General features: G+C 44.5%; 1 protein-coding gene across 5 annotated transcripts in view; it reads left to right on the forward strand.

Annotated features, from left to right (window-relative positions):
- Positions 1–6150: 6150 nt before the first annotated feature.
- Positions 6151–16956, forward strand: part of CTBP1 (C-terminal binding protein 1) — a 1060098-nt gene continuing 1049292 nt past the window's right edge. Inside the window, exon 1 of one of the 5 annotated variants that reach the window (XM_069632161.1) lies at positions 6151–6364. In XM_069632161.1, the coding sequence (XP_069488262.1) occupies positions 6325–6364 (40 nt within the window). In that variant the 5' untranslated portion in view covers positions 6151–6324. Of the gene's footprint in view, positions 6365–6504; positions 6683–7128; positions 7232–16956 lie in introns of those variants that run through there. The other 4 variants (XM_069632164.1, XM_069632166.1, XM_069632165.1 and 1 more) reach the window with 4 other exon arrangements.

The raw sequence follows: 16956 nt of genomic DNA on the forward strand, positions 1-16956 counted from the left end.
TAAGTATGCTGAAATGTGGGCATTCCGTTAGAGGGAAAGTATGTGGGAAGCCATTGAATAATGTGACTCGTCAAATAAAAGGCAGTAACGTCAAAATAAAGGCCGCCTGTAGATTAAATCATATGTTCTCATGGTCTGCACAACCGATGCTGGGGAAAATGCCAGCAGGCAATCTACTGTGTGCAGCTGCATCACTTTTTAGTGGCTCCAGTTTTAGAAAGTTAGAGGCTTTCTTTCAGTTTGTGGGACTCCATTTCATTTCTAAAACGCAGTACTACAAATACCAACATGATTATCTGTTTCCGGCCATTAGTGATGCTTGGAAAATTGAACAATTGTCTCTAGCAAGTACATTCGAAGGGAAACGATTCAGGCTAGCCGGCGATGGACAGTGCGATAGCCCTGGATTTTCTGCCAAGTACCGCACCTACCACTTTCAGGACATGGATAGTAAGAAAATTGTGAGTTTGTTGGTCGTGCAGGTGTCACAATGTACATCCTCAGTGGCCATGGAGAAACTAGGATTTATAAAATCAGTGCAAGATCTACAATCAAGGGGAATGGACATCGAACTCATAGCCACGGACAGACACGTTTCAATTGCCAAGACAATGAGAGAGCAGTTCCCAAATATTAATCATCAATTTGACGTATGGCATCTTGCTAAATCAATCAGTAAGAAAATCTCGGCTGCAGGAAAAAAGTAAGGTTTTGAAAGTATTTTGCAGTGGTCTCAGTCTATCACAAACCATCTTTGGTGGAGCTCAAAAACTTGTGAAGGGTCAGTGGAAATACTAATTGAAAAATGGCGGTCACTGATGCACCACTGTACCAACGTTCACCGCTGGTCAGAAAACCAACATTTCAACCAATGTGAACATGGGCCATTGTCCCCAGAGGAGGCAAGGAAGAAGAAGTGGTTGATTCCATCTTCACCGACACACAAAGCCATTGAGAAGATTGTTTAGAGAAAACTCTATCAAAAGATTTGAGAGGACTGACAGAATTCTGTCACACAGGAGGTTTGGAGGTGTTCCACAATATGTGCCTCAAGTACAGACCAAAGCGCTTGCATTTTAGCTATCGGGGCATGAAACATCGCACTCTACTAGCGGTCTTGGCCCATAACAGCAATGTCGGACGTGAACAATCTAGGACTAGGGGTAAAGTAAGGATGCCTCGCTACAATAAGCGCTTTTCAAAACGAACGAAGCAATGGGTGATCCAACCAGTCTATGATGAAATGCAGTTCGACTTTGTGAAAGGCCTTATTGTTGCTGTGTTAGAGAAGCACAGATATGAAATTTTGGACGTTTCTGTGCAGAGCAGTGATGCGTTGCCACCGAACATTGCAACTGTGCCATGTCCACCCAAAGGGGAGCTGGTTGTGAGGTACAAATCCCGGTTTAAATAATTGCGACACGATTGTCTTTTTGTAAATAAATGTTACTGTACAGTGTACCTGGAACCCTAACCCCTACCTTCACCATCATGGGTGGCGAACAAGCTGACCATTGTCTGAATATTGCTGACCATGTCTATATGTCTATAATTGCAATACGATTGTCTTTTTGTAAATAAATGTTATTGTACAGTGTACCTTGAACCCTAACCCCTACCTTCACCATCATGGGTGGCGAAATTGCTGGGTGTCATCTTTGAATTCTCTCTCTATTCACATCATATATGTGTATGTATATAATTTTCTCATGTCTCATCTCATGTAAATGTAAATGCTGCGCACTGTTGCGCACTGTTATTGGAGGGGAAGCTTGCGTATTACAAACAATAAAACAAACAAACAATAAATCTCACTTTTAACTGAACTCCTCTGGTACTTTATACTTTCCCTGACCTTCATCCAAAAATTAAATGTCTCCATAGTTATGATTCTTTGTGGCCGCAAAGCTCGCAGACAACAGGGACAGAATTGGGGGCCTTAGAACGCGCTAAGCGGGCCGTGGCATTTGGGAGAGAAGCCTGTTCGCATTTTCAGATTGAGGCACACTACATAGATGGATTCGAAACTTCAAGTTCTCACAGATGCCTTTACTACGGGATGTTGCAAATAAAGAATGCGACGGACAGCGACTTTGATTTTCAGCTCGCGGCCAGAAGAGGCCCACAAGTCGCACTGGAAGTAAAAGGTATTGTTTTTTGACCTTGAGACAGGGACCATGCCGAAAGAACTTCATTTGAAGGGGGTGTGCAATAACGTAAGAGACGATAAGGCTGAAAATTCTGAAACTAGACCGAGTTTCATGTCAGTTCAGTATACGAAAAATCGTTGTCAAGAGCACAGTCGGATTTACAGACTGCATTACGCAGAGACACAATGGAAATTTCAAATATAATGTAAGTAAATCTTTAGACGCTTTTATACCGGAATGAAGAATTAATGAATGGATGCATGAATAAATGAATGAATGAAGAGCTAGGAAAAGAAAGGGAAACGTGTTCGTAGTGGGCACATGGGCATGCAGGTCCACAGGTCTCGACTATCTCGTTCCTTGGCCCAGCCACTCTTCCCTGCACTGCCTACCTGCACTACGGGACTGTCTCTGTATCCTTCAGCCCCTTCTCCCGGCACTTACCTTGCACTTGCCACCAGCTGGCCCTATTATTTATCTTGTATTCTACTAACGATGTACAGCACTTTTGCCCCCCTCTCCCCTTCCCCATGCGCGATCTGAATGACACCTGGCCTAGTAGTATCGTTGTCTGTCTCCCCTTGTTCCCCTCCTGCCTCCTCGCGCCTTGAAACACTTGTGTATAGGCGCGTTACACATGCCATATCATATATCATGTCATTACACAGGCATGTAGATAAACAGTGTTTTCTCATTGTGTGTTGGCCTCGATTTATCTCGTTACTTTTCGCATTGATTTTAGAGACGAACATACTCAATTGAACTATCCTTGCAAGCAAACAGTTTCTGATCGGCCGTAATAAATAAAATGAGTAATATTAATGAAGTTCAGCTAGTGAGACTAATTATAATTTTTTTGTTTTCATAACAGGTATTTGATCCCATTCTGCCACTGCCATCTGTTTGAGACACCGGCGGATGGATTCTTCAGCAGACACCTGCAGCTTCGTGTCAACAACTGGAGCACGATCACCATATTATGTGACGATCGCCAAGGGCCCACATGCCCTTACGCTGTACTAGTGGCTAGAAGCAACATATCAACCTTTATGCTGGACTAGTGCCTAGTTGATGGAACAGCCTTGTGGTTCACCGTGCTTCCAAAGTGATTCTTTTTACGAAAATGAACACCCTGTGTACCATAAAGGAACAGCGCGTGACTCAAGATGAAACGGAACAGTTATTGCCGATACCGATAAAAGAAAATAAATGGCTTTCGGAGTTCATATGGCAATTGCTGAATATTCTCTAAACATTTAATGTCAAATAAATGTACTTTAACAAATGTACCGTGTTGCCGTTTCATTTTAAAGTACAGTTTCATATTCCGAATTGTGGCACGCTGTGTTGTGAGTTGATCTGTGTTGGTTTCCGGGTTCTGTGTGGAGTCGCGCAGAAGACGACTGGGCGCGTTTGCCTACGCAGCACAGTAACGTCACGGAGAGAGGCGGGGAATATGAATGTTTTGATAATGTCAGGATCAGGGGTGGGGGATTTGATTTAGTGCCGCAAAAGCAGGTCAGCCAGGGCGATGGGGGAAATGATAGGATTATCACAAAATGGCAGCGCCCAGGTGTCTGTTTTCGTGTGCGTTTAATGGACGAAAACTCGGGTAAGGTCCATAGGAAATTTTTCTAAAATCGAGCCACTTAGGCTTAAAAAAACATGCCCGACCCATAGGGACAATAACATTTTTTACTGGATCATGCCTTTAAGGTTAATCCTTTGCTCTGGCTCCAAAACACAGCGGAAGGTAGCACACACCTTCATGGGTTCTACAACCCAGAGAGGTACTAGGCAACAGGGTAGCTGACAGAGATGCAGGTCTTCGTCTAGCAGACCCCAAAAGGTCCCTCGGGATGGTTAGGGAACACAGTTCACCTCTGCCTTGGAGCACCTGCATTCATCTCACAACTCAAGGACTTTTGAAAGGACTTCTCTCTCAGCAAGGTTTAGCGAAAATCTTCTTCCAGGGTTGAATTCCAGAGATGATTCAAAGAAGTGATGTTGAACCCCTTCTTTTAAAGGTAAAGGTCCATAGATGATTGCACTAAAGCTAGCCTGCTTTAGGGGTTCCAATCACTGCTCTTGGAATAAGTCGACTTTACAATGATGACATTGCACCCAAATTGCTTTAGCTCTAGAGAAAGTGGATGGGACAGAAAGGAGAGAGAGCGAGGCAGAGAGAAACAAGATGGTGAAAGTCTTGCTCGACTGTACAGATGCTTTGGGTCTATTTAACCTAAAACATTTGACCTAATCACTTTTGATTAAAATTATTTGACCTTTTTTTCAGTCTAAAATGCGAGGGGAGACGCTCCGCAATCCTCTGCAATCCTCCCCACTTCCCCTCAACCTAATCTATACCCTTACCACCTCATATATATATTTGATTAAATTTAACCGAAAAACAGGTCAAAAATTGTGATCACATGTTTTAGGTAAAATGATTTTAGGTCAATTATGGTAACACTGTAAAGATGACTCCCTAGCTACATTAACCCCATCGCCTTCACTTCTCAATAGAATCAAAGGCCTTTAGGAATGCAGCACCCTGGAGTGAGGCCTAGCCCTTTGTGAACGGATGCACACTTTGATTTCTGTTCTCAGGCCAGCCTCCTGTGGAGTGGCTGACCCTGGTGAAAAGGCTGTTACCTGCCCTTACAAAGGAACAAAGAGAGGCAATTCCCCAAGGCTGCAGTCCTGCCAGTGGCAGGGGCACGCTTGTCTGGAACGAATACACATAACCCTTCAGCAGCTGGATTCGGCCCACATGACTCACACTTGTGTGATATCAATTTAATGTGGCTTGGATAACTGAGAGATGCTGTCCACCATCCCAGAGACGCTGCTGGGGGGGGGGGGGTACTGAGGGGGCTATAGCCCTGGGTCTTTTGGTTGTAGCCCCAGATAGAAGCTCAGGGGTTACAACCAAAAGGCTAGCTAGCCCCCAGTCCTGACAGTCCCAAAATTAGCATAGCCCCAGATCTTTTCCAGATCTAGCAACACCCCGGCACCTTACCCTAACTCAGGTAAGGCTTATATGTACAGTTCAACGTGCAACAAGGACAGAATCCTCAGAGTGGTGCAGTTTTTGGAACAGGGGTATCTTAGTCCAGTCTCTGCATCTCAGGAGGTGCATGTGTCTGTTCAGCTGTCAAAAGGGCACGTTACCTCAACCTGCTCTGTGCCACTGTAGAGCAGGTTTCTGCCATCATGTTACAGAGGCAGCCGGGCACAGGTGTACAGTGTTTTGGGCATGGTTTTTATGAAAGGACATCTGACCATCAGATTTCCCTCCTGAAATTGAATTACACGCAACATTTTATTTAATGAAAATCAAAAAATCCATGGCGTTCACAGCCTTGCCAGGTGGCAAATTCATCACAAATAGATTTGCTGTTTGTGTTGTTTGTCAAGGCTAAATTACAATCTGGGTTCATCAAAGTTGTTTTCCTAATTGGCCCGTTCAATGTCTAGGTGATCAGACTGCTTTGTCATTTAATGGCGATTCTGCTTCCTCGTCTTTCATGCCCAGAGGGGACTTGTATTTATGCTGTCTAAGGATTCTGTTAGCTATTTTGTCTTTGCCATGAAATAAAGACACCGCTTTTCTTTTTATTCCTGTGAAGGTGAAGTGGATTTCATTTCCCAGCTTATTGTCGTTTTTGCAGTGACTGATCAAAATGAATGACTTAAGAATTTAAAAAATGCGCCTTATGAAATGCTGCTGTTAAAAAACATGCATTGATGACTAGTAACGAATTGTACGGCATTCGTTTTACATCTAATCCCTGAAATAAATTGCCTCTGCACTTGTAGCCACACCCAACAAAGTATACAGATAAATGCACAGTTCCACATTTTATTTCTATCACAAAGATGGGTTATTTTCGTTTTCTCCTTTTCCACCGCCCTTCTCTGTTTTTACTCTCCTTCATGCCTGCAAAACGTAAGATAAATTTGGCCTGGCGCAAGCTCCGCCTGCCATGCCTCTCCCACTTTCAGAGACAGCAGCACTTGGGCTGTGCTCTGTATGTGTGTGTGCGTGTGTGTGCGCGCGCCTGTGTTATTTCAGGGAAGAAAAAAAAATTGAAGTGGCCGCCATATGCGTAGGATTTTTCAAACATTTCTCTAAAGTTCTTAACTGTGCGGAGTCTGGACACACATCTCCATGGGAAGTTCTCATTTGCTTAACAAGGGGTTGCCTCTAGGTAAAAACAAAAATTGCAATCATGTATTTTATCCCGATTTCCTGTTTTCCGAAAGCTTGCAAGCTGCTTTGATATCTGTGTATACATGAAGGCTTGTTCTGCGTCTTCCCCTCCCATCCCCCTCCCTTGGCTGCCAGCTTGCTTTGTGTGTGTGTGAGAGAGAGCGAGCGAGAGAGAGGGAGGCAGAGAGCGAGAGAGAGAGTGAGAGTGCATTTTTTGAAGACTTGGTAGCGAATATATGGTTATTTATAATTGAGCTGCGTCGATGGCCAAATATCACCATGGACACTACTACTTTGCGCAGCAACTGCTGGGATGGTGGGCATTTATTTACATTTTTATTCTGCATCTGATTGTTGTAGACGTACCCATGAGATTAAAATGTATCTGTAATCCTATTTTTTTCTTTAAATGAAATCTGTGCTTCACAGTTAATTTTGTTGTCCTGCTGCACGCATTCATGTAACTGGATGTTAGCTGCATAGGAATGCAGGCGACTGTATATGGTATAGAAATATGTGTTCTTTAGACTGCATATTTTTTGGAAAGGTGCGAAGATGGTTTATTGTTTTGTGGGAATATGTTCAACGAGTCCTGAACCGATTTGTTCTGCGGGTGCTCCGCCAAGCAGCTATTGGAAATGCATTTGTAATGTTAGCTTCGGGTTCGTGTCGCTGGCTCGGGGACATGTATGCGTTTATGGGCGACACTAGGCGTTAATGCTTGGGATCATGTTACAGTGCTCTCTAGAAGGGAACCAAAAACACCCCTCCTTTTAAGACAATGATGTGTGTGTGATGCTGGAACCAACATTTCTCTGTCATTAGCAGGAGACAATGCGAGGTGGACACCGGAAAGTAGAAATGTGTTAGTATTGAAGAATGGATTTACTTGTCAACGTTTATTGTTTTTTTTTTTTAAAACAAATGCATATATGTGTGTTCTTGTATATATGGTACACGTGGATAGCAGCACTGTGCATTGGGGGGGTTACAGCAAAAAGCAGTGAGATGAACGGATGATGCTATTTTCAGTGTTCATAGACTGTGTGCGGGGGACACTGCCTTGTGCATTTTTGTTTTACCCAGCGTGCAGCCCTTTAGGGCAGGGTGTGTGTTCGTCGTCGGCGGTGGCGCGGCGGCCACGAGGTTAATATGCTTCCGTAGGGCTTTCTGTCAAGTAACACGGGTGCCCAGTGCAACGTGTGTACAACTGTTTGCGCCCTTTTCCTTGGTCAATGCACACACATTGCTGCTGTTTTTATGCTGCACGTGCACCAGGCAGGCGCAACACTGCAATGACCCCCGTGTGCAGGGATAGCCCAGTCACCGGTTCCCCTTTTCTCCGTGGCCGGGTCTAGTTATGGAACTCGCTGAGATGGCCACTGTGTGCATCGGCCAGGGCAGAAAATCAAACCGCTCCTGAAACCCCCTCTCCAAACTGCCTCATTTAACCAGTGCCAACGCTAGGTCAACTACGTACGTGTGTGTGTACGAGAGGACCCGCAGTGTCCAGCGGCCATGCAGCCACCCGTCTGCCTTACTCATTTAGCGGCTCTGGTGATTCTGATTGAAAGAAGTGGTGCATCTGGGCTTGGATGCACACCTTGCCAGGATGCTTATGGTGCTGGCAGCAGTTATAACAGCCGGCTGAACTGCTTTATCAAATTAGGCTACAGTGCTGATACAGATAATACAAATTACAATTGTATGTTGTTTGATTCATCAGACTTTTCTGATTATCAATGTATCTGTCTATCACGGATACAAACGTACGTATGCATATCTACGTTGCTCAAAAACAAAACGTAAGACGCGCATTCGGTCACCTGGCCTATCATGGACGGGAAACCTGCCAATGAAACATTTTAATACCGAACTACTACATCACAGGCAACCATTTGTGTTGTCCTTGGTGATACAACTGTCAAGGCAACGTTTTGTTTCATTGTATGCATTGAATTCCGTTTTTATTAAGTGCTTCTGGTGTGCTGGCTGATCCATCAATATCCAGGCCACGGTGTTTTGAACATTGCCCGGTGGTTTGGCTAGGCGTTACTACACAGCTTATCCTGTCCCATGCACACGCTTCCTGGTGCAGTCATACATCAATGTCTGTTTTGCCGAGAGGAGGGCTAATCCTTTTATTTAAAGTTGTACAGATCACTTTCCTCTTAGACTGGATTGTTGGTTATTTTGACCTTCGCTTGTGGGCTGGCTTGACCCATAGAGTGTCCAAATGAGATTTATTGCTGGATATGTAGTTCTGCATTCTTAATATGAAGTACAAAATCCCCAATATTTATTCTGTGTGCATGTGGTCTTCTCTTTGCTGTGACTTTGCTTCCCAGAATGTATGGGCCTGCCATTGTTGGAGAGCATATTATGGTTAACATTTTGAATAACATGACCACCTTTAATAATGCACAGGGATTTGCTCGGTATTTGATGGTATATCATGGACCCTATGGTTGGTACGGGGCATCATCATGTTAGGGATAGTTTGCAGCTGGGAAAAACTCCACTTTTCGTTATTGTCGATAGGAATTTTTCATTGCTAGCCGACCTTTGGGCATTCTGATCATTGGAAAGACCTTTTTTTAAATCTTCAGTTACCGTTGACCTACCCCTTCCTTCAGTTGGAAAATGCTGTCACATGTAAAACAATCAAACATGTTCCCTGCATTCAACCCCCTGCCCCTCCCAAACACATCCTCTGCTTCCTATAATAAACACGCTTTAACCTATAGGAATACTTTGACTGTTACATCACTGTAGCTTCAGGGCCCCCCATGGTTCTGTTTCACTGCAAACATTTTTTGCCTCACATTGATGACTCTTTCATCAAGCAATTCATTTCCCATGGCCTTGCGCACTGTTCTGTATTGTGTTAGATTATCCTTCCAGTACCTGCGGTAACCCACCCAGACCTGAGTCTCATCTGGAAGTGATGTTAAGGGGAGTTTTCTCAATATCCAGTGTAGACTTTTCTCTCATTCAAGTTCTCCAAACCCCTACCTTGTAGCTCTGCTGTGCACCTTATTCATTCGTCAGGTAGTGTAGTCCCTCATCCCTTGCTTTCAGGGGGCAGGGGCACACATTTCAAACCTAGCCTTCATGTGTATAATCAACCCCTTTCCTCCATTTCTTGTACTGCTATACCCGCTGAGAGAGGACCATTACTTGTCTCATCGATTCCCTCACGGATGCACTCCAAATGATTTATCTTCTCACTAGACTCCCAACCTCAGGACAACCAGATTACCCGATTGTATCACTTAATCCATTTCCCTTTACTTAGTATGTAGCAATAAGGTTGCACTAGTTATATTCTTTGTCAATTTTGTTCAGTGCATTTCACTTGCTATTTACACAATGATGTACATCTAAAAATCTTATCCGACCAGCTCAGCATATGAAACTATCTGAAAACTCCACATTTTCTGTGATAACACAATGTTGCTATCAAGACATGTAGTTTGCGAAATGTCTGTTTTCTTTGCTCTTTTCCTTCCAGTCATTTGGTTGGGTTCACCACTAATTTCTAGAGGCTACTACACTTTCACTATTCTCTTAAATGCTCTTTGCTCTAGAGAGGGTCTTGAAAAATTATTCTCACAGACCTAATGTACTCTTTCTTTAAATCGAGAGAAAATGTATTTAGGGAAACTTCTCTATAGTGTCCATTTTGCTTCCAGATGGAGAAAGTTGGGATGTGAAGAATTTAGTTTGTGATGATATGTCCTGGTTCTACAAATCACCATATATTGAAAACAAACTTTCTGATGTTGCTAATAGTCATTCATCTATTGCTGCACCTGATTTGTTCTGAATAAGCTTGCTGGACATCGTGGTTAGCTATTGTCTATCAGCTCAGTTACATCCATTTGAAAGTCACCTTACAATTCAGCCCTTCTTGTAGTTGAAATCGGAGCAAGCACTATGCAGCGGCTGCTACTCTTGTACCCATAGAATAAAAACATGGCATAACATCAGCCCATATGTCATTAATACTTTAAAGAAGAAACTACCAAGCATGGGCAACATATTGATTATTTTTGTTTTGAAATCTGTTTTAATGGGTATCAGTCAAGAAGCATGTTATGTGTTGCCTTAATGCAAGGTTTGTTTTGGTTATTCTCAATGTACTCAATTTCCAAAGTTCAAGAAAACGTTTTGGACGAAATAAAAAAAGCTGATGCAAAATAACTTCTCCTACCAATTCATAGTTTTCAGCTGTTTCTGGTGTAGCCGGAACCATGGATTGGGTGTCTGATGCGTCATGGATTTTTCAAGGATTGGACTTGATGGCTTTAATGTTGGCAACAAGTTCTGATAAGCGATTATATGATGCACATCTGTAAAACAGGGCACATTGGAGCAAGGCTGTGAGCACCTCCTTTAACGATTCTTCCCACCTGGAATATAAAACGAGAATAAAAGTCACATAGATACATGTGTTGCATCAACAAAGCACTCGAGTGGAGAGTGGCAATAACATATGCTTCGCTAGGGCTCTCTGACTTGCTTACAATCTTTTGGTCTTTTTATATTATTTTTCAGCTGTGTTAGCATCACACATACATAATACAGGGTCCTTGAAAGGCACTTGTGGATAGGGTGAACAGAAAGTTTGGTGTAATTATAGTGAAATACAAATAGACATGCCAGGAGGGGCTCAACATGTGTTCTTTTGTATCCTCAGGCTGAGGCCTGGAGGAAGTCATCAACTGGTATTTGTACGTGCTATTTTAACCATAAGCTATTTCCTGGCATGAGAACTGCAACTTAACACACACACAGAGCTCATTTTGAGTTGTTGTTTGTGGGCCACGGCAACACCTTTGTGTAACATTATAGAATGAGAACTGGTGTTCATATAATGTATATTTCCACACATCTAAGCACATTTTATGGGACAGCTCTGTTTACTTGTAGAAGATGTGACCTCAAGACATTTCTTGCTTTCCTAATTCTAATGCAAGAAAACAAAGAAAAATGAGACATGATAGGTAGGTAGAGGCAAAACCAAGTTTATCTTGGATGAAGTTGTTATGTGGATTTCACACGTCATATTAATACTGAAATATTTCAGAGAACATTTGATAATTGCTGAATGGGGAAAATGCTGCTTCTCAAAAGCCATCCCATCATATTACCATAGGCATCCTCTGTCAAAACAATGTCCCTTCTGGCAGTCCAATTTTTGGTCAGTGGATTTTTCTATGAGGTATAGCCAAGGATTTTGAGTAATATGTTTGTATGGCTGGAGAGGTCAGTGTTTATCATCTTTCAGAATCCATAACTTGACAGGCTAATGATATGGAAGTATTTTAGTTTAGCCTTCGGCGCTAACCTCAGCCATTTCACTTTTGCATAGAAATTCCAGTTGGGTCACTATTTTGAATGAAGAATGTTTTCATGAACCATCTACCAGAACTAATAGTGTGTTGGATGATGCACATATCTGTACTCTAGAGTAAAACTCTGGATTATTTGGTTAAGCAGTGTTTCAACCATGTTCTAGGCATGCGAGTAGCAATGCAATAGTTATTTTCACTTAGTGAATCATGCCTTTCTGGCTTTTGGTTTTGTGGTGATTAACGCAAATGTGTGGAGAACATAGTCTACATTAAGACTATATTTGATTAGTTGTCATAGCCATTGATTGTATATTTCTTTGGAATAGCCTTCTGGTGCAAAAGCTATGATGAGGAATATTACATGATGTGGTTTGATAGATAATTTATTACAACAGTCTACCCCTCCATTATCCATTTCCTGTATCTTTGTCTTATTTAAAGATGTACATACCTTCCTTATGCACCTTTTTTTTAATGTGACCATTTTTAAAAGGAACACAATGAACATAACCATCATTTCTTAACTTGGCAACACGAAAGACTTGACATAAAGTAAATTGCCGGGCTCTCCACGGGAGTCCAGCACAGGTGTCATGCAACACTTTCTGGGCCTGTATGTTGATCCCAAACATTAGTACATTTTGCAGGGCATCCCTTAGCATTGTACACGTCTCTCCAGGGCCATAGTTATGTCAATTTCGGACTCCCAGCGGGTTCATTTGTGAATGGTTCGGGACCCCCACAATGAAGCAATAACTTTCTTTATTAGTCCCAGGGCAACTGCCAGGAATGTCTTATTGTGTTTAAAAAGCCCCTCATCGCCCCAAATTCAAAGTAGTACACATTTTGGGTCCCCGGGTACCACCACATTCAGTACGCCAGACAACTTTCGTATGCATTTCCCCCAAAACAATTGTGCCTGGGGCAATCCCACAGGGTATGATAAAATGTGCACGCCGACATCCCGCATCTTAAACAGCAATCATTATCAGCCCATTCTCACCCACAGAGCTTGATGTGAGAGTAGTAGACAGAATCTTATACTGTATAAAACAGAGCCTGGCTGATCTACCGATCTCCCGAGGGAACATCAATGCGTGCACCCATTTCTCGGCCTTTGCACACTCTCTCTCACACCTCTCCTTGAGGTGGGATAGCTCCTGAGCCCTGTGCACAGATATCACTTGGTATAACGTTAACGTGACTTTGGCCTCGATACGCCCAGGGAGAATATTTGCCTCCAATGGGGAGCTATGTGGAATCTCACTCAAGACCGGAAACTTGGGCTCTCACAGAATGCGATAACTGTATGTGCCTAAATCTTTTGCCACCACCAAGGGAAAACCTCTCTCGTAGCACCTCAAAGGGAAGGAGACCACCCCCCGTACCATGTCCGCCAGGCTCTGAATCCCCAGATTGTCCCAATAACTAAAGTGGCCCATCTTGAGAAGCTCCTGTAGTTGGGTGTTGCCCCATAGTGGCTGACTTAAGGTCGGCCTCACCCACCATCCAATATGCTCATGTGCCTCCTCCCACACCTGCCGCATATGCCTTCTCTCCTTAGTATATAACACCTACACCGAGGGCTTCACCCTCATGCATCTCAGTTTGGATACAATATGAGGCAACCTAGGGTCACCGTGCAGCCAGTCATTGACAACTCTGTCGCGCAGTAGACCTGCTGCATACAGGGCAAGCCGACCCCCCTCTCCCAAACCGACCGCTGAAAGGTCCTAAGGGCGATGCAAGCCTGTTTACCTCCCCATAGAAGCTCCCGCAGCATCCTGTTAAAGACCTTCCTAGATACCAGGAGTGGAGCATTCTGCAATGCATATAGAATGTTTGGCAGGGCTATCGCAGGCTCAGCGGAAGATACTGCCAGTGCGAGACATCCACCTTGAATTTATCAATGATCGGGTTCAGATTCAGTTCTAGAAACGTAGCAAGCTGGTCGCCCAACAGAATCCTGGGGTACTGGAAGGCTGTCACAGACACCTGATAGCAGCAATCCTGCGGGAGCGCCGCAATCCCACCCTGTATGGGGAAGAGGACTGATTTCTGTCAGTTGACCCGGAGGCCGCAGGCCCCTTGATAATCCTGTAGTATCCTGGTCACCAAAGGACAGAACACTGAGGGGTTGCTCATGTATATCAATAGGTCATCTGCATTTAAATATATTCTCTCCTCGCCACCCAGGGCCATTTGAAGACCATGCACGCCCTGCTAGACCTTAGCTGTACTGCCAGCGATTCCACTGTTAGGGTAAAGAGCAAGGGCGAGAGGGGGCACCCCTGCCTAATACCCTGCTCCAAGCAAAACGTTCTAGAATAAAATCTGTGAACCTGCACCTCCACTACTGGTGATTTGTATAGTAAGCGCACCCAGCTCAGAACGTTTTCCGCAAAGCCCATACTCTCCATGGTTCCCTGTAGTGACTCCCAATGTACAGAATCAAACACTTTTTCAAAATCTACTGACAGTAAAGCCATCGGGCCCGAGATCGTAGAAGCATGGCCCAGAGCCATTTGTAGCCTGCGCAGGTTCACGCGAGCATAGTATGATGGCATAAATCCGTGTCTGGATGGACCAGGTAGTCGATAATCCTCAATAAGCGGTTTGCGAAAACCTTTGCCAAGCCTTTCGCCTCACCATTGATTAATAATATTGACCTGTAAGAGGCGCAAATCTCCAGGGGCTTGCCCGGCTTGGGTAGAACCATTATGCGTGCCTTTCGCAGATCGTCCGACAGTATGCTGTCCCTTCTACACTGCTGAAATAACTGGAAAGCCATTAGGGTCCTAAGACTTTCTCGACAGCAGTTGGGAGATAAACGCTGCCACCTCTTCCTCTGAGATATGCACTTCAAGCCCTTCCTGCTGCTGCGCTGTCAACTGTGGGAGAACCGCAGAATGTAACCCTACCGGCTCCCCATTTCCCGGTCAGCAGGATGGGGCGCAATACAGGGACTCATAATCAATTGTAAAATCCTGTGAAATCTCAGTGTCTCTCGTAATCGCTTTCCCATTGTCTTTCTGCAAGGCTCTCACAGATCTGCTTGCACTCTCACTATGCTCCAACCAAGCAAGCATCTTTCCCGCCTTGTTCCCGGCCTCATGCACCTGGCTGCGCTTGAGCCAGTGTGCCTGTTTCTCGTTGTCTAATGCTATACTTCTGAGGGTTTCCTGAGCCGTCCTCAAATTTAGCTGTGCTTCCGGAGATCCGGCAGCCACTAGGTCCGTCTCTGCTCTTTCTGCAGCCACTTCTGCCTTCCCCACTGCATGTGCATGTTGGCTACGCTTTGCCGCCACTAACGAGATCGCCTCCACTCTGAGAACCGTTTTGTATCCCTCCCACAATGTGACCGGGCTGTCCACTGATCCCTCTTTAACTGAAAAGTATTCCTGCGTGATGTGTGGTAGTGCCTCTGGAAACTCTGGGAAACCCAAATAGTATGAATTCAGCTGCCACACTGGTGTAGGTGACTCGTGTCCACTCTTGAGCATGACAAGTAATGGAGAATGGTCCGATATCCCCCTAGCTAGGAATCGCGCCGTAAGCAGTCAGTGGCTGTCAGCAGGATGAACAGATAGTCCAACCTGGATAGAGAAGAGTGAGCCCCAGAAAATAAAGTGTACCTAGCTTCCCTAGCATGCAGACATCGCCAAGTATCCAGCCAACCCTTAGTCCTAAGGAAGGAGCATAGTTTGATGGGGAGTTCTGGATTCCTACTGCCCATGTGATACCTATCAAGGCCAGTGTCCATCAAGTCATTGAAATCCCGCCCCAGGACCCATCTCTCTGCTTCCCCCGCCACTATGAGCTTCTAAAGATCATTAAGCAGAACCCACGTGATGGGGGAGCTGCATACACTGCTACAATACCCCATATGGCTTCCACCAGTTCCCCTCGGATCATCATAACCCTTCCCCCTGGGTTATTTTTCACCTCTGTGACTATGTATGGCAGCCTTTTGTGTATAAGGATCATGGTGCCTCTCGCACCTCTGGTGAAGCCAGCATGAAAGGCCATTCTGTATTTTGTTTGCATAAAAAATGTACAGTGCGATACCGGTAAGTGAGTTCCGGTGAGGAGGGCAAAGTCAGGAGAGTGTCTATTGAGGAATTGTAGAACTAGCTTTCTTTTTATACCAGAACACATCCCATTCACATTCCACGTTAAAACGTGACCCCTTTGTCCTGAGCCATCATCCGATAGGACCCTCCATGCTGATACCCTTCTGCCACAGCCAGTGTAGGACTGGGACAAGAAATAGGCCCGGTCACCCAAAAAAGTGGCCCACCCCTCGCCTCAAAAAAGTGGCCCACCCCTCACCTCATGACCCTTGGCCTCTGATTACATAGCAGGAAGTGAAGTCATTTGACCCCACCTCAAAGTTACATCCCTGGAAGCGATGAAACACGACCTTTCACTTGTTGACAAAACAGGAAGTGGCATCAAATAGCATTGTTCCTAAGTACACTAAACTACTGTGAATCCAAGCAGACGTCCAAGGCTAAATGATAATATGTTATTGTATAACACTTACGCTTAAGCTCTTTTTTTATAAAACAAATATGCATACAATATCACCCAACCTGTGTTGGTATTCATTTATCGACCTAAGAAGGATGAAAGGCTTTTAGAAAAAAAATGCAAACATTTGGAAAAAAAATATATATTTTTTTCAATTTTCTTTTCTTCCAAACTGGCCCAGACATATCCAGAAACCATACCGTACTCCCCCAGGGACGATTTTGGCCCAGCCATGGGCTGAAAGGCCGAAGGGCCAATCCAACCCTGGCCACAGCCAAGAAATGTGAACCCAAAAGAATAATAAAAAACTAAAAACATCCCCAAGACCCCCCCCACTCTGCACTTCTCCCCAACTGAAGCACCTGTCGCCCAGGGCCTGTGCAGATCCTGCTTGTGCCAAACAAAACAACCATGTTCGGAGCAGCCACTTGTGAAGCTAAGAACTCAACCTGGGTCTGCACCCAACCTCCTGTGCTCTGTAGGCCAGTGTCCCAAAGTTGCTCTGCAATGCATATATCCTCCCCTCATTCTGGAGTCCTTTCCGCTAACTTTTGGGGACGTCGTATTTTGCGAAAACATTGTGGCAGACGAGGGCACCGGTTCCAACTCTGCTTGCTGCGTGTCCCTCTGCGGCATACGGGCCACTGGTGGTTGAATATTTGTTTCATACCACTCCCATGCCTCCTGCCGTATAACG

The sequence above is a fragment of the Ambystoma mexicanum genome, chromosome 6q, assembly GCF_040938575.1.
Source record: "Ambystoma mexicanum isolate Mex_15411 chromosome 6q, UKY_AmexF1_1, whole genome shotgun sequence".
In the NCBI taxonomy this organism is placed as follows: Eukaryota; Metazoa; Chordata; class Amphibia; order Caudata; family Ambystomatidae; genus Ambystoma; species Ambystoma mexicanum.